General features: G+C 36.4%; 1 protein-coding gene across 1 annotated transcript in view; it reads left to right on the forward strand.

Moving 5' to 3' along the window:
- The window catches only part of GMDS (GDP-mannose 4,6-dehydratase), a 578,975-nt gene that overhangs the window by 265,503 nt on the left and 294,750 nt on the right, over nucleotides 1-18,722 (forward strand). The window contains exons 5-6 of the mRNA XM_041772059.1: nucleotides 1,012-1,204; nucleotides 2,058-2,162. Of these exons, the coding sequence (XP_041627993.1) occupies nucleotides 1,012-1,204; nucleotides 2,058-2,162 (298 nt within the window). The remainder of the gene's footprint in view (nucleotides 1-1,011; nucleotides 1,205-2,057; nucleotides 2,163-18,722) is intronic.

The raw sequence follows: 18,722 nt of genomic DNA on the forward strand, positions 1-18,722 counted from the left end.
TTATCCTCTTTTATGTCATGGCCGCAGTGTGAGTTTTACTCACAGGCCTAGATGACATGTGTGTAGTGGTCTTGAGTCCAGTCTGTGGTCAGCTGTCACCCAAGTTCCCTAAATAACCTGTGCATAGACAAGGCTGCAGCTTGTGCTCAGGCGACCCTCGGGACTAGCAGCAATGTGGGCCAGTAACCTCCTCACCCCAGAGTGGGGGTTTTTCCAGATGAAGATTGAGGTCATTCACCAGGCAGTAGGGAAGCATCTTTGCATTGTGCCCAGCTATATTTGGCCTGTAAATAACTCAGTGACAAAAATTTTCAGACTTACTATTTTAGGACATTTTAATATTAGGTTAACTTTTTTATTATATTTAGAACTAATTTAAGAAAAAAACATATCAGTCACATTTATTTTTAAGGAATATGTTAAGAAACTGCAAAATACTGAATTGTTCCTTGACACTGTCTTTTTGGAAATTATTCAGTTCTATACATTAGCATCTTACTGTATTCAATGTGTCTCATAATTAAAAGATTATATAGGTTAAAAATGGCAAATAAAACAATCTTTTTAAGAATCAACTGTGTCTAAAGCACATGTTCTTAAACTGCTCCATGAGTAAAAGTCAAGTGGGGCTCACTATAAATGTGGATTTCCTGGAGTTAACCCCCAAGAGATTGGTTCATTCTGAATTTTTAGAAACCCTTGAGATGATCCTTAGGAGCAAGGCTTGCACTTTGAGAAATACTGCCTTACAGACTTCAGCTTAGAATCGTTCTTTATTTTGCCACAGATAATTAATATGTATTTCTTAAGATATTTTTCAGCCATTTGATGTTAGAAATTCACACTCTTAGGACATTCATACTCTTATTCTGCTATTAGAAAATAATATTTTGTCACAAGCATAATAACATTTCCAAGTCTGTGAAATGGTAAAATGTGTCTGTTACCACCATCAGTGTCTCTGTGGCTGTTACCCACTAACGTGGTACTGTCTCCACCTGCTATTTCCAGATTTCTTTTGACCTGGCTGAGTATACTGCGGATGTTGATGGAGTTGGCACTTTACGGCTTCTGGATGCAGTGAAGACCTGTGGCCTTATCAACTCTGTGAAGTTCTACCAAGCCTCAACAAGTGAACTCTACGGGAAAGTCCAAGAAATACCCCAGAAGGAGACTACCCCGTTCTATCCTCGGTCACCGTACGGTGAGAATGCACGGGTCCAGCCTTGAGCATGCACCATGTTCTGTTGGCATGAGGCACGTGTGTGCTTCTGCCTGAATTCCATTCCTGTCTCTCATCTGAAGTCATTTGAGGGTGAGAGTAAGAGCAGACCCAATGACTAGATGTTGGGAAGCCTGACTCTATAGACTGCTCATTCTCCGTATTTGCTGCCACTGCCTCCAGGGTGAAATTACCACTTTACTTCAGTGATCCAGGTTTATCCAGCCCTTCCATACAGAACACTTGGAAAGCAAAATTAGACCCACATGATTTTTTTTTTTTTTTACTTAACTGTTATGAGATTTGCTGAAATGATAGGTTTCATTTTTTTATTTTCCCAATGGAAGTTTCCTTGGGTTCAAATATTTTAAAAAAAGGAAGTTATTACAACTTATGTATTTGTAAAAAGAGTATTCATGAAAGATTTCAGTGGCCAAACTTCTAAGCCTCTGGAATCTTAAGATTTCATACATTTTTTTTTTTTTCACTTTCTAATTCCTTAAAACTAGGATAAAAGAAATAAGACCTAAGGTCAACTTGATATATTGCACTTACTATCATCAAATCATATAGATTATGGAAGACAGAACGGTAGGTATAACAAAAGTAAAAAAATTCTTAAATATTTTCCAGTGCACATGATTAACTGGCAAAGGAACCTTTACTTTGTCTTTCGCTTTGACTCATATTTTTTCTATCTTAATATATTACAATTATAATTTTTGCAAGTTGCTACTTCTCTAGCATGGGTGAAAATCACTGTCTTTTATAAAAAGATACCATCTTTTATAATAATCACTGTCTTTTATTTGCTTTTAAAAAATTATTCTAACAGGAGCAGCAAAACTCTACGCCTATTGGATTGTGGTGAATTTCCGGGAGGCCTATAATCTCTTTGCAGTGAATGGCATTCTCTTCAATCATGAGAGTCCTAGAAGAGGTCAGTAAAAATGTTGATGGACAAGAGAATTTTAGACTTTAACAACAACTAAAAACAGTTGTATGTTACATTCTGAATATATATTATATAGACTGGGGAAAACTTCACATCTATTTTTAACTATATTTGACCCTCGAACAACAAGGGTTTGAACTGCACAGGTTCACTTATACACATATTTTTTTTTATAGTACTGTGCTATAAATATATTTTCTCTTATGATTTTCTTAATATTTTCTTTTTTCTGGCTAAGTTTATTGTAAGAATACAGTATATAATACATATATAACATATAAAATACGTGTTAATCAGCTGTTTATGTTACCAGTAAGACTATTAGTCAACAGAAGGCTATTAGTAGTTAAATTTGGGGGAGTCAGAAGTTACATGCATATTTTCTACTGCATGAAGGGTCCCCATCCGTTACCCATCCAAATTGTTCAAGGGTCAACTGTATTGTGAATGTCAGAAGTGGTAAATGAAGAAATATAAATCCATACTTAGTATGTTTGCTAGGGTTTTTTATTCAACATGAAAACTAAACAGTGTTTTTATTTTATCACTTTTATTGGTAGGTCTTAACAAGCACATTTTCAACCTAAGTATTAGGAAGTTTTAAAATGAATGTAAAGGAAGAAGTAGTAAACTAATGCTTGTTTCTGGAAATCACTCTTACTTGTATAGGCTCAACTTGTAGAATCTGTTTTTCTACTTTGAGTCCATTAGATATTCACTAACTTTTCTTTATATTCTATTTAAATAGGCATCCAGAAATTACCGTGCTTACAGAGTATGTGCTAAAATAAATTTGAAGTCAGTGCTTATATTTAAAGTCATTATCACTTTTTTTTCCAGAAAACCATATTTTGTTTGTATTGGCTTATTTGCTTTTCATGGTTGCTGCTGAGACTGTTAGCAACATGCTAGCTTTTCCGTTCCAAATATTAGATTTTAAATAAGAAAATGTGTACTCTTATCATTATTTCTGATTTGCTGAAGCATGAGAAATCTTTACAAAATATGTGTACTCTTCACAAAGTGAAAATTATCTGTACAATCTAAGAAGTTTTATGAAATTTCACTATCATTTAGCCTTTTAGCTTGAGAATCAATGGGAAGTCTAATGTTATGAGTTGTTTCATGTCCAACGACTAGTAATGCTTATAACTTTTTCAATGAAATTTTATGTGACTATATAGCTACATAATTAACCTATAAATCATGAGGAAAGAGTAAAGTGACAGATTTATAAAGGTATCTTTAATGTCAATACATTTTTATTTTATAATAGCATAAGTTAAAAATTCCCACGATACTCTGTTAAAGCATAAGAACCCAGTCTGTCATGCCTGTTGCCCCAAAAGAAAACAACTTAACAAGCAGCCAGAAAGATATCTTTAATTAAATTTTGTGGCTCTAGGTGTCCTTAGTAGAGGGAAAAGGAAAAAGAAGATCTTAGCTCTCCTTGCCCACAGCATTTGGTATGCAGGATGCTCAAGGCACCTTCAGTAAATGATAGTCTCCGCCTCTTTCCTTGTAAACATTTTTATACCCATCGTTTGGGTTTCTGTGCTTTTCCCATACTTTTCTACCTGCAAAACAAAATAAGTGAAAGTCAACTGTTTTGGATCAGGTTAGGTTTGGGAAACGCATTCTTAGTTGCAGAATGAAGAGATACATTTAAAATATAATCTTCCCTCAAAAAAAGAAAATCCTGTATTTGCATATGTTGTAATGAGAACTAGTTTTTGTCTTTGTCAGTGCTAAACACTTCTTTAAAAAAATTATTCTAAACTTAATACTCTTTCTTCCCTCTCACCTCCTCTTAGTGATTGCCAGGTCTGTCCTCAGGCCCACTAAAACTCCTTCAGAAACACTCCAAGTGTCTTTATCTTAAACATACAGACAGGGTTATTCTATACGTAATATTCTACATTGAGGGCTTTTGTTAAATGTTTGTTAAAAACTTGACCTTGTAGCATACACCATTCTGTTTTCTTTTGTTATATATCTGAAAATTAGTATCTCATTTTTTATTTCATTTAATATCAAATAATGAAAAATAATAGCATATGTGGAAATGATGTAATACTTATTTGTTAAGATATCTAATACTTTATACTTACAGCATTTTTTGAAAGTTGAAAATAAATTTTCATATTAATTTAAACCTACAGTAATACTATTGTTTTGTCCCAGTTATTATTTTCCAAAGAGATTCTCTATCAGACTGAGAATTCCTTAATGGTAGGTCTATAATGTTTTTTTTGAATATTCAGCTTATAAAACAGTGCCTATCTGCTAATAAACATTTAATAAATATTTTTAAATGAATGAATGAATATTTCATGTTTTAGTAAAACTTTACTGACTTGAAAGCCAGACAGTATGAATTAGAGAACAGTAGGAGTTTATATAAAAGTTTTAAATACATATTGTTTTACTGGTTTCAAGCATAAGGGTATAGCTGAAGGCAAACTATTTTGAAGTAAAGATTCACATTGTTATACTTCAATAAATAAAATGCATTTCTAATGAATAAGCCTATATACCTATAATTGCTATCATACTTTAAGTTAATTTATTTTCTTAACTAGGTTGAGCATTTATGTATTAGTCCTCTTTTGTCTTGTTATCACAGTGGGCAAATGCTCTTTTTAGATAGTACAATGGAGGAACACCTGGGTGGCTCAGTGGTTGGGTGTCTGCCTTCTGCTCAGGGTGTGATCCCGGGGTCCTGGGATCAAGTCCCACATTGGGCTCCCCACAGGGCCCTGCTTCTCCTTCTGCCTGTGTCTCTGCCTCTTTTTGTATCTCTCATGAATAAATAAATAAAATCTTATAAAAAAAAAAAAAGTAGTGCAGTGGTAAACCTCAATCTAGTCCTAAGGTATATATTACAAATGCCCAGTTAGTAGAGCCCAAACGGATGCAGCCTTTTTTTAGGTTGTGTACTTTTTCTCTAATGAAAAATATTTGACAAGGTCTCTTTTGACTGCAGAAATAGCATTTCATGAGAATTTCTAACTTTAAAAAGTATGGAAGAATTATTTTTCAATATAAAGGTATTCTAAACCAGAGGTTAGCAAAATAATGGCTCATGGGCCAAATCTAACCCACCAGCCTATTTTTGTAAATAAAATTTTATTGGAGCACAGCCATACCCATCTGTTTGAATATTGTCTATGGCTGCTTTCACAGTGGAATCCCTTGGCCTGCAAAGCCTAAAATATTTGCTCTCTGGCCCTTTGACAAAACATTTGCTGGCCTCACCTATAGAATAATTAGTTATTCAACATCAAGAAACTTTCAATGGGGTTTAATATCTCTCCCAAGATAGTAAAATAGTCTTATGCAAAGGATTTCCAATAAATATTAAATTCGAGGAGAGGGCAGCCCTCGTGGCTCAGCGGTTTAGTGCTGCCTTCAGCTCAGGGCCTGATCCTGGAGACCCGAGATCGAGTCCCATGTCAGGCTCCCTGTATAGAGCCTGCTTCTCCCTCTGCCTGTGTCTCTGCCTCTCTCTGTGTGTCCCTCATGAATAAATAAATAAAATCTAAATAAAATAAAATAAAGTGAAGGAGAGTCAGTAGTTAACCCAACCTAAACAAAATTCCTGAAGTAATTGGGTCAGTTGGGGTTCTGTTGTGCTCTATTAAAGTACTGAGGTGTAGAACCAAATCAATAGAAGCTGGCTGAAGATCAGTAGCTCGTTCATAACAGCACCGTTCCTCCCGAGTTTTATACTTTTTAATTACATTTTCGACTGAATTATATGTCTTTTCTCTATTCCAAATTCTTTGTGGTTTTCTTTTCTGTTAAAATTTATTTGAGAGAGAGCCCATGAGAGTAGGGAAAGGGGTAGAGGAAAAGGGAAGGGGAGAAGGAGAGCAGACTCCCTGCTGAGCATGGAGCCCAGGATGTGGGACTTGATCTCACCACCCTGAGGTCACCACCTGAGCCAAAACTAAGAGTTGGATGCTCAACCAACTGTACCACCCAGGCACCCCCACATGATTTCCTTTTTAAGTATACTTATTTTGCTTTGTTATAAGATTAGGATCTCTCTAAAAATATTTGGGATCACCTGTGTTTGGCACAGAATTAACCACTGGAAATTATTGTTGTAGAGAATAAAGCCAGTGATCCAAACACTTGGGCTCTCTTTCCCTCAGTCATTCTTTCAGTTAATGCAAGATGGTTGATATACTCATGCTTTAGGTTTGCTTTTTTATAAAATGGAGGCACTTGAGTAATATTTACTACAAATTAATAATGAATAGTAGTTAAAATTCTTGGCTTAATGTGTCCATAAAGGCATGAAAATGTGTGATACGTATCATGTTCTGTGAATACACATATAACAGTAAAGTGTAGGGATCCCTGGGTGGCGCAGCGGTTTAGCGCCTGCCTTTGGCCCAGGGCGCGATCCTGGAGACCCGGGATCGAATCCCACATCTGGCTCCCGGTGCATGGAGCCTGCTTCTCCCTCTGTGTCTCTGCCTCTCTCTCTCTCTCTCTCTCTGTGACTATCATACATAAATTAAAAAAATAATAATAATAGTAAAGTGTAGTTGCTTTATGAATAAATTGCACAAAACTGCACATGTATCTGAAAAGCTTTTGCCTCTCATATTGTTTCTCCAAACTAGAAATTCTGTATCTCTTTCATTTACATATCTCTATAGCTCTATGCACATAAATACAGTGTTCTGTTTGCTGTAAATGTGGCAAATGTGGCTATAGTGACACCTTTCTTTTCAAAATAGAGATTTATATATTTTCTTTTTGGGAAATAAAGGCTGTATTTATTGTCTAGAGCTATTAAATTTTTGTGAGGAAAATGTCATGTATGGAAAATCTTCTAGCTTTTATTGCTAAGTGTTTTTGAAAGACTAACATTAGAGTTTCTTCTCAAATATATTGTTTATCAGTAAATCTCTTAAGTTTAAGATTATTCTACGAACCAGAACATTTATACAAGCCCATTTTTAAACAGTAATATTTCTAGTTTTGATTGTTTATTCATTTAGGGGTAAAATAACAGGGATTCCTACTATTCATCACCTGGATAATTAAACCATTTTGCTAATTATATTTTATTCTTATATTAGCAGACTACTTTAGCATGTCACAAATACAAATTTGCTAATGTTATAAAAAATTATAACATTAACATGTTACATTAAAATAATATGTTGAAAAAAAACCCTTCATATTTTGTATGATCTTCAAGAGTGAACAAAGAGAGGTATCCTTCCATCTAGTTTCAGAAGATTAGAAAGTTCAAATGATTAAACTTGATTTCCTACTTTAATGACTGTAGCCATCATGATTAAAAGTGAGACTATGTGAACCTACCTTATCACCATTAAGTTACTAGCAATGAGTCACCTGCAGTAGTGATTGGCTTCATCCTTTGAATCCCTTTAGCCGGAGTAAGAAATCATGGTCCATGTTGACAATACTATTTCTTCTGTTTTCTTCCCATTCTTTTTCTTCTTTTTTAAGTGATTAAAACTGGAACATTTACTCAGCTCTACTGAAAGTATTATTTTTTTCTCAATAGGTTTTCTCCTTTCTCCTTCCGTGTTTGACCCCTAAGTAATGCTGTCTTCCACATGCAATGTGTAGCTGTGCTACTTTCTCTGTGATCCAGGAGTTATTCAGTTGCTGGACTCCTGTTTTCTTTAGAATTCCAAGAAAGCCTAATAAATAGCACATTTATGTGCTTACTTTATTTTGTATTTTTTTCATAATCAAGAACTTTTTATCATTTCCCGACTGAGGGAATCAAAGTAGCTTGGCCATCATCATCGTCATTATCATCAAGCATCGTAACAATGAAGAATACTGTATTCGTGAGCTGTTTTGTTGCATTTGGCATTGTGAGCTAATACTCTAGAGGTACTTTTAAAGACATTTTGACTAACCGTGTTTAATCTAGTAACCTCGTTTAACTTACAGATTTCTTTATTTGTATGTGAAAATTCATGACACTTATTTTTTTCTAATTCTTCAATTTAAAAGTGTATATAACCCATTAGGTAATAGTCTTTCTTTTAAAGAGCTTTTAGGGAACAAACAGTTGATATCACTTGTATGTATCCTCCTCCCAAACCCTCAGAACTTATGAGATAGAAAGAAAGGAATTTAAAGATCATTCCATCCCATTTATTTCCTGAATGAAGAAACTGAAACACCATAAAGTTGAGTTGTCCAAGGTGACAAAACTAACATGTTGTCAACCCTAAAGCTAGAAATAATCCTGAAGAGAGGAATGACATAAACCTTATTCATATTTGCAGAAATAGCATGTATATGAACTGTGAATTGGAAGTGAGCAAATCAACCCCCATGGAGCAGAGCTGTACTTGTACTTTAGAATGAAGCAAGTGAAGAAGTTGGAAATTCATCTCAATTGCTCTTTTCTGTAAAAGATATTAATTTAATTAAAGGCAATAATTCTTTCAGATATGTAGCAGAATAATAAAACATTAGTTTTATAATGTTAAAATATAAATATGATCGAAGCCAATGACTTGAGTATTACCAAGAAATTGGCAATGAAAGGAAATAGAACTAATGCAAAATATGTTAAAAATCATGAAAATAAGAAGATATAAAGTACTTTGGATATGCCTGTAATTAGCAATTTAAGACTACCGCAAATGGATGGTGTACTACTACTGTTTAGATATTCAGCCATTTTTAGATGATATAGCACATTCCTCTAAATATGGGCTTCATAAGAAATCATATATATCAGTCTAAACACAGTATTCACCTGACTGAGAGAATCTGACATTTTAAGGTTCATGAACTTGTGGTTTTGAGTTTTAGACTTGTTTGGTTTTTTGTTTTTCTTTTTTCTGCCAAGTGTTTTGCTTTTTAAAATGTCTAACCTTATTTATTACTATAAATTCATCTTCATATTTTTAAACTATAATTCCTATAAAATTAACTGATTAAGTCACAGTAAAATTTTAGATAATTTTTCCCCTTCATTTTTTTCTGAAGATTGCTCTTTATTCATTGCTGGAAGATAGACTAATTCTCAAGGACCAAGGGTGAAGACATGAGAGTGGGGAGATCGTGATTTTTGCCCCCTCAGAGAACTTGTGACAATGTCGGGAGGTGTTTTTGGTTGTCACAAGTGGAGATGAGGGTAGCAGCAGGGATGCTCTTAAACATCTTACAATACACAGGACAGTTCCAACATCAAAGAATTATCCAGCCTCAAAATGATAGTAGTGTTAAGGGTGAGAAAGCCTGCTCTAGAATTTTACCCTTCAGTGTTAATCACCAAATCTAGATAAATGTCATCTATAAGACTGGAATCTTCTCTTTTTTACATATCACTTTTACTTTGCAGAAAATCCTTCATCGAGCTTTAGCGAGCATTTACCTAAACACAGGAGGAGAAAAAACATCTAATTTAATAAGCAGCTCCATGTGAAACCATTTAGGCCTTAAGTATTCTGGTCTACGCCAGGTCAAACACCAGTCAGGGAAACCCAGAGAACAGAGCTGTTATTGCAGAGCTCTCCTAATCATTTGGGGCTCAGTTTCTTACTTTCTTGACCGAATGGTCTGCAGAACCACATCAAAGTAGGTCCATGACGACCTTCCTTCCACCTCCAAAATAAATGAGCATATTTATCTTTTGTTGTAAGTTATAACAAGAACAAAGCTTTCCTTTGGGAATAAGCTGTAGAGTCCGTGTTCTGGCTTTGATATAAAACAATAAGTAAAATAGATTTGAGATAATTTTTCAATGCATAGGATTACAGTAATATTAGTGTGAGATGTTCACTTTATTTGAAACCTTTCCTTTAAAGTTATTTGAATTCATAGATATTTTAGTGCTTTAGGGGAATAATAGAATGCAGGATATAAATTAAATGACTGGAGTTTGTTTTTATTTAATATCAACAGGCCAAAGCACTCATTGGTGTGTGTGTTTGGGGGGGGGGCATGTATGTGTAAATAAAACAATCTTTAAAAATTGCAAAGTTATTACTTGTCTGAGTAGCAGTTTAAATCATACAGTTACAGAAATATCAAAAACAAGCGAACCAGTATCCAACCGCCCAATATTTTATTTGTATTTCTATCTATTAAAACTATTTTGTGGTTGTTTTAGATGAGCACCACAGCCTTAATGCATTGAAAAATAAATTTGGCCGCCCATTGCGAAATCAGTTGATGAAGTAATCTCACGCTCGAGTTCAGCAGAACATTAATGGGCTTTACACAATACCATTTTGTCTGTGTATAAATGGTTAGATTGTTGGCCACTCACCTTGGACCCACCGGATTCTAGGTGGCCTTTCCAGTTGGGCACAAAGTGACATCATCTGGCTTACTATTACATTTGTGGACTGTGATACTTCACAGATGACATCTGCTTGTGGAGATCACAGAGCTGTTTGCCAGTATTATTCTCTGTGGGGAGATGAGGTATAATTGCTTAAACATGAAAGACTTTTGAAGCAATAGTTGGGCTAATTGAGGTGGTTGTTACAAAGTCAAGTCCTTCCCACCTATGGAGGTGAGACTTCTGAGACTGTTAAATTGATTTTTTTAATGTTTTGTAATTTCTGTGACACTTACATTGGAAACCAAACTAACAATTGTCTGATCTCATGTGGTGCAACTGCCACAGTATTAGCAGGCCGCGTACATGGTGGTTACGAGTGCCTTAATGCACCGAGAGCCAGGCCTGGCTGGAGTCTGCTGGGCTGTGCCACTTACTCAGACCTGTTTCCTCCGCTGTACTGCTAATAGCGCCTGCCTGATACGGGGGTGCCCTGGGAGGATCAATGGGACCATACAGGCTACTTACCTTTGAGTCCGTTGTAAAGGTAAAATAGGAGAGCATATGTGAAAAAGATTAATACAGCGCCTAGTAGATTTTGAACGTGTATTTCTTCTCCCTTCCTCTTTTCTTCTCTCTTACTGTATTTTCAGTACTGAGCCTAGAGTATCTCTTTATTCCTTCCCTTCTAAGGTGAAAGACTGTGTTGGAGCCAAACCTGTTTGTGGGATTCTAGTGGCTATTGGCATAAAATTAAGACAGTGAGAAATATGAATCCCAGAGGGCCTGCCAATTAGAGATGGTTTTGAACCAAAAACAGAATATATTAGTGATGTTTACAGATGAATTAGTCACTGAGACATCCATGAACTGGAAAAAGAAAAAAAAATTTAAGTAGTATTGGAGAATTGCTGGAATCACAGGAAAGGCCGTTTTCAAATGAGACTCTGGTAGTTGAACCAGTGACATTTAAATTAGGGAGGTAAAAAAAATGATGAATATGGAAGGATTATGGTAAACATCAAACACCTATGAAAGACCCTTGGGAAAGTTAATGAAGCCTTCAAGTATTTTTTAAAATGATTCAGATATTTTTTATTAATGGTCCTGTGAGAATCTTACACAAAATACAAAACACTGTTTTTTGGAAAGAATTACAAACCAGAATGTTTTTTGTTTTTTACTTTTTGGCTATACTAAGAAAAAACACAAGTATAATTATAAATTTTATCAATTATAAGATTAAATAAATAAATAAATAAATAAATAAAATACATAAAAAATTATAAGATAAATTGTAATTCTTTCCAAAATATTTTGCCATTTCTCCCCAAATTTCATTTGAATCAAAGCTTTCTTTTTCACTATTTATTATGGAATTTTGTTTTCCCTTCTAACTAGTTCAGGCTCAGGTAAGGATATAGAAGTATTCAACTGCTTCGATCCATGTTCCATTACTTAGTGAATGAGTGACTTTTGGCAAGTTTCTCAGTCTTTCTGAGCCTCAGTTTTCTCATCCATAAAATGGGATGATAATAGTTTTCACTTAGGATTGTTGTGAGTATTAAAGGAAACAATGTAGGTGACGTTACTAGCATATTATTATCATTTCCACCGCTACTAGTAATGTTGCATCTGGAGAAGAAGGTGAGTATGTACCACTTCACAATTTAAAATGTAATAATAATAAAAAGGAATAACAAAAAGAAAATTAATAAAACAATAGACAACTTGTCTTTCCTGAGCAAGTAAGGAAGTTAAACTTTCAAAACTTGGTAACTGGTAATTAAGGTAGACAAGATGTGATAAAGTAATCTATAGGAATATTGAACGTTAAGTATTTGGTAAGAAGAAGTTCTGAACTTCTGTTTATGGGATGTTTAATTCCCAGAGTTCATTTAAAGACTAAACTCTGAGCAGAGAGGATTCTTCTAGATAGAGGATTTAAAATCTATGTTAATTTCTTTTTTCTTTTTAAGATTTTGTTTATGTATTTATTCATGAGAGGCACAGAGAGAGAGAGGCAGAGACCCAGGCAGAGGGAGAAGCAGGCTTCATGTAGGGAGCCCAATGTAGGACTGGATCCCAGGTCTCCAGGATCAGGCCCTGGGCCGAAGGCAGGTGCCAAACCACTGAGCCACCCAGGGATCCCCCAGGGCTGCCTTCTATATTACTTTCTCTGCTCACCTTTGCAGAAGAAAGCTTATGCTATAAGAAAATACTGGCTGCAGGGGCACCTGGGTGGCTCCGTTGGTTAAGTGTCTGCCTTCAGCTCTGGTGCTGGTCCCGGGGCCTTAGGATCCAGCCCTGTGTGGGGCTCCCTGTTCAGAGGGGAGTCTGCTTCTCCCTCTCCCTCTGACCTTCCCCTTCGCTCCTGCACTCTCTCTCTCCCTCATATAAATAAATAAAATCTTTAAAACCCTTAAAAAGTACTGGTTGCAAAGAAAAAGATCAGAGAAGAGCCGTGCAGTACTCCAGATCCAAAATCAGACTCTGGGAAGCTCAGGGGAGGCACTGAAACCTCACATAAAAACCAGGTGATAGTGCTTCAGTGCTTAAAGACAGCATTGGGCCAGTGTGTAAGGACATAATGATAAACCTGGGAACAAACCCAGCAGGGCAGACCAGCCTGCAAGGGGCACAGTAAAGGGAATTTGCCTGGAACAGAAAGTTCCTTAGGTCAGGATCATTGTGTGTGTGTGTACTGGGGGGTGAGGAGGTATTGGACATTTTTACCAGAACCAGGGAATATCGTTTATAGTTTTCTAGATACGTACAAATACACTGTAACAAGTGTAATCTAAATTTAGCCTCAACTAAAGATCAAGAGTGAGATTGGCAGCCCCTCCAAGCTGAGACTCATAACTAGGTCTGAGAAAAGAGATATGATACAAAGAGAGGGCAGAAAAATCTTTTTTGTTTTTTTAAACGAAGAAATTTGTGACACTGGAGACCTAAGAATGCCAGAGATACTCCTTTGGGGATCAGATTACGAACTGAGGCCATGAGGTAGGAAGGGGGTGTCTCCCTCACTTCCGTGGGAAGCCCAGCTTGTTGAGGGAGATGCATTACCCCGTGGAACCTTAGGACCTGTGTAGCTCTGAGCTCTCAGAGGATCAGGAACCCATCCATGTAGCAGCTTGAGTTCTCAGGGAGGATGCTGGTGACTGGCTCCTCCCTAAGTTAAATGCCAAGAGGGTGAAAACGTTAGACAACTGGTTTTGAGAATCTTTGAGAATACCCCAGGCACTCCTAGAATTGTGGGGGATTCAGCAGGTAGGGGTACTGACTCAGCAAGCGTTGAACCCCAATAGTGTTCTGACCTTCTTTATAGTTACAGACTCATGAAATCCTGGGACATGCAGTTACCAAAACACACTTGATAATAAATTGTACTTTGATCTTATCAGCGTCTGGGGCTGAACCATTCTCAACAAATCCTTTTGCCATCTTCATACACTACTGGCTTAATGAGCACTTCCAGTTATTGTTCTATTGACATTACTGCTCTGGACAGACCCTAATGATGAGTAGAGTAAAAATTCCTGGAGTAAGCAGAATTTATGTTAAAGAAGGCTTATTTCTGTCAGAATAGGCAGGTCATTATAATAAAACTTTTAAAAGTCTTAGTATGTTTAAGATTTCTTAAAAGGCGCTAAAGCAGGATGTACATGAGGATAAGTAGCCCATAATGGGATGCAATTAAGGAAGTGAAAATACAATCTGATCACACAGAGACACTTCCTGGCCATGAAAAAGGTAGGCATGCGGCATAACTTTATCAATGGAATAGGGGAAGCCCCCGTGCCCGCAAGATGTTAAAGAAGGCTGGGTTGAAGTACACAGGAAATGTCTCAACCCTAACCCAGGTGCCTCTTAAAATCCTAACAATGAATTTGTACAAAAGAAGCAAAACCATTTTTTAAAGAAGAGGAAGGAGTTTCTCAGAGGAGAACTGATTAATTTTTTGGAAGAAGACAAAATGAATATTGTTAAGACCTTTAGTACTAATAAATACTCATGTAGACAGCCATTGGACTGTATATTCTCAGAAACCTATAAATATTTAATGTGAAGTGCTAGGCATTTGGGGATGTTTCCTTAACCTGCAAACAAAGGGAAATATTCCTTATAGGTAGTAAATAAAAGGCAGTGGAATGAAAATATTCTAAAAAATGAGTATATTCTTCAATGGCCAGCACTAAAATGAGCTAACATACCATATATGAAAAAAGTGACATGGATACCTCTCTTTGACAGACAAATAGAACTTTGTAGACACATTGAATACTACTGAGCTAATTACAGTTGATGGTTATGAAAATGAATTTGGAGGTGAGTATTGCAGGAGTGGAGTGCTCCGCAGGAGCTGTGCTTCTGGATTTGGCACCTCTATTAGGAGAAGGGCTCCTAGGGGTGGCTCCTGTTCACTTTGAAGCCTTACCCGGTTAGCATCCAAGGTGGCTGCACCGCCTCACACCCCTTTCCTCCACCTGATGGGATGAACACTCTCCGTGGCCACTTCCCCCAAGGTGGATACTAGCTTGATGTTTTTAGCATATTCCTTTTTGCCTTGACTGGATTCAAAGTGCTTCTACAACCAAAATTTTTAAGCACAAGCCATTCTTGAGCACTACAGAGGGCTCCTGAGCTAATAGCTTGCATTTTCAAGAAGTCTTAACTTTTGGAACTATTTGTGATATTAATGATGATAATGGCAACATAGCAGCTAACACTTACCTAGCCCTTACCATGTAAACAGTACTATGTTTTTCATTTATTTCTTTTAATCCTCATAATAAAACTATTAAGTAGGTATGGTTATTTCCGTTTTATAGGTGAAGAGCTGGAAGTTTAGAGATTATATTAGTTTCTCATAATAAGTGAACGGTTCAGGATTTGAACCCAGCAGCCTGACTCCAGAATCCCTGTGATTATCCATTATATCATGCTGGCTCCTAAGATGGCCTGTCTTTTCAGCCATGCTTCGTTTTCCAGATGAGCTTTATTCTAGTCACTTCAGCTCTTTTTTTTTTGACCCTCAAAGTTTTCCTCAAGACCTTTATTCCAGTTTAACATTGTGTTTCTTCTTTACTTTCCTGGTTTTTCCTATTGTAGTTTTGCAAAGCCCTAAATTTAATCAGTGAAAATGTGAAATGATGAAGCAAGGTATGGAAGCAAGTTATTTTTCCTGAATTTTGTCACATAGCTGACATAGAAACTGGGGCAATATGAGACTAAGCTATCTTGAAACTAAGTCTATTAACTTTCAAAAACTATGTTTCATGGTTTTTATTTTATAGTCTATATATTAGGAAATCAACAATTCTACTAAAAGACAGCTACCCTCATTTTTTAGAATTCTTTATATTGTTTATATACTGTTAAATGATTATTAAGTATGCTTTTTTTGTTGATGGTAACAATATTCTTAAAAACTGACTTGAAGAATATTGGGTTTTATAGCTCACAGACATAGCTTTCATGCAAATCAAACAAGGACCTCAAGAGTAATTTGTGCAGACTTGAAAATTCAAGGCAAGACTCCATGAGCAAAAAAAAAAAAAAAAAATAGGTAGTAGTTTATGTCCTTGCATAGTATACTTTAGTGTTAGCATATGTTAAAATCTTATCTAACACTGATCCTTAGGTTCTCCAAATACACAGAACAAATAAGACATATCTGTACATATATCAGATTTATTGTAAGAAATTGGCTCATGATAGAGGCCGAGAGTGCCCTTATCTGATGTTAGCAAGTTGGAGATCCAGGTGTCCAAAGGCCCTTGGACTGGGACTTGCACTTGTAGTGTAAGGAGGAGAAGGCAGGAGAAGACCAGTGCCTCAGCTCAAGCAGAGAGGAGGAATTCTCCTTTTCTCCACTTTTTTATTCTCTTCAGGCCTCTGAGAGATGAAATGAGACCCACCAACACTACAGAGGACAATGTGCTTTACTCAGTTTACCGGTTCAATCAAATGCTAATTTAACAGGAACAGCCTCACAGACACACCTAGAAATAATGTTTAGCCAAATATCTGGGCACTAATTGGCCTAGCCAGGTTGACACATTACCATCCTACTAACTTAATCATTACCTAATCTTTACCAATTTCCAGAAAATGAAACTTATTCTTCATTCTCCATAGTAGTTCAGAAACGGTTTCTGTCACTGCTCTGGTGTGCCTTAGGTATGCTGCTGCCATCTATGTGCTCATCAGACTCCCTAGGCCTTTAGTTGAGAACGCCAAATAGATAAAGAATATCGAGAAAGCGTAGGTGATAGTAGTGGAGAGGGACTATGTAACAAATAAGAGAGTCATACTTTTATACACAAGTCATACTTGTGTTTTCCACTCCTTAATTTTATACATTTATTCCATATCGATAACTTTGGTGGCATTTATTGACTGGTAACCAATACTTAGAACTCATCCTTTATTTCTCATTGTTTTCACCCTTGGAGTCTGACCCTTCTTGAAAAAATATTTCATAAACTGAAGTCCAAACCAAGTTTTAGTAACAGTTATTACAGAGGAAGAATGTTAATTGCTTTCCTTGGGTGAGAAAATATCATTTGTACTCATTTGCTTTTAGGGTACTGCATGCATATCTTTTCTGTAATAGAGAATAACAGAAACTGAATCATGAATGCCAAGTAAGGTTTTTGTGGAAGGAGATACAATTGCTTCATTTTATAGATATTTGTCTTGTCCCCATTTCCTATCAGAAGAAGAATTTGAATCAAAGCCCTTTTGAAGATTTTCTTACTTGCAGGCTCTACACTGGAATGGCTATAAGCCAATAGTGTTGGTTTTTTTTTTTAAGTTACTTTGAACCTGAAATTTATATGAAGTGGCCCTGCTTTACTTCTTAAGTCAAGATGGAAGCCAAAGAAAAAATTTAATCCAAGAAGTTCAAGTATGAGCAATGTCAAATATAAGTACAAACACGGTCCTTCTGTAAAATAGTTCTGTGTACCAATTCTGAAATGCAGCTCAGACATAATATAGAATGATGTGGGATGAGTCCTTTTTAATGGTAATAAATCATTTCTATAAAAAAGAGTTGATTTCCAAAAAAGGATAACCATGTCTCTCTATTATTCCATTCTTATATAAATTGAATCATTCTCCCATAATAGACAATTTGATTCCTTTGCTTCCATCCCTTACCTCTCCCCACTCCCTACCTCTTCCTGTAGATAGAGGTAAAAGTCCACAGAGGTCCTGACAAACCTGGAGGGTAAGAAGAAATTATGACTCCAAGGTGTCAGAAGAGAGAGAAGCTGCCTAGTATGACCAGATAACTTCTTCATCATTTACTGGTATCTGGAATGTTATCTCTGAGCTTACTGGTGTACGTGTGCCTATAAAACAAACATGCTACTTTAAGAGTTTAATCATTCCTGAGAATCTGAAATTGTGGCAAAAGAAATAAAAGAACTAACTTCATGATGTACTAAATCTATCAGTGAAAAGATATCCTAGTTTTTAAACTGTTGAATATCCCTACTTCCTTTTTTTCCCTGTTCAGAAAGTGTTTATTGAATACCTATCATGTGATAAGCCCTACAGTAGACTCTGGTCAAAGAGATGAAGAATATAATGCTTGTCTTTAAAAATATCACAGTGGAGATAAGTAAACTAAAAATTACAATGAAGTGTAATAAAAGAAGATAGACAAATGCAAGGGGTGATTGAGGAGCAAGGAGGAGGGACTGCTCACCTCTTGGGGAGGGAAGGACTCAGGAAATCCTTTTATCGAGGTGGTACTTGAAGTATGACAGTTGGGAAGCAAAATGTGGATAAAGATGTTTCTCACAGAGGAGGGGAGGTGCAGAGAAGGAGAAGGGATCTCGCTGAGGAATCTGTACACAGTTGGATGTTGCTGGAGACACCGTGAGGTGGGAAAGGAGCAGGAGGAGAAGCTAGAAGGGGAAAGATGACAGATCACCAGGGATCTTGCTGTCACTGAGGAAAGGGGATCTTGATCAGATTTGCATTGAGAAACTCTACGTTATCAGAACAGAAGAGCGTGTGCTAGCAGTAAAATCCAGAAGAAAACATGACTCTGGACCAATGAAGCTGTTCACTGAGTTGGGCTTGGGCATCTGCGAGGAATCTGGGTTTAGAAAAGTCAAAACTCACACTAGGCTTCAATGAAATCACTGAAGTTAGAGGGCAGGGCGGGCGGATGTTACCCAAGTGTGAGAATGACAGAGGTATGCCTGGCCTGACCG

The sequence above is a fragment of the Vulpes lagopus genome, chromosome 10, assembly GCF_018345385.1.
Source record: "Vulpes lagopus strain Blue_001 chromosome 10, ASM1834538v1, whole genome shotgun sequence".
Lineage (NCBI taxonomy): Eukaryota > Metazoa > Chordata > Mammalia > Carnivora > Canidae > Vulpes > Vulpes lagopus.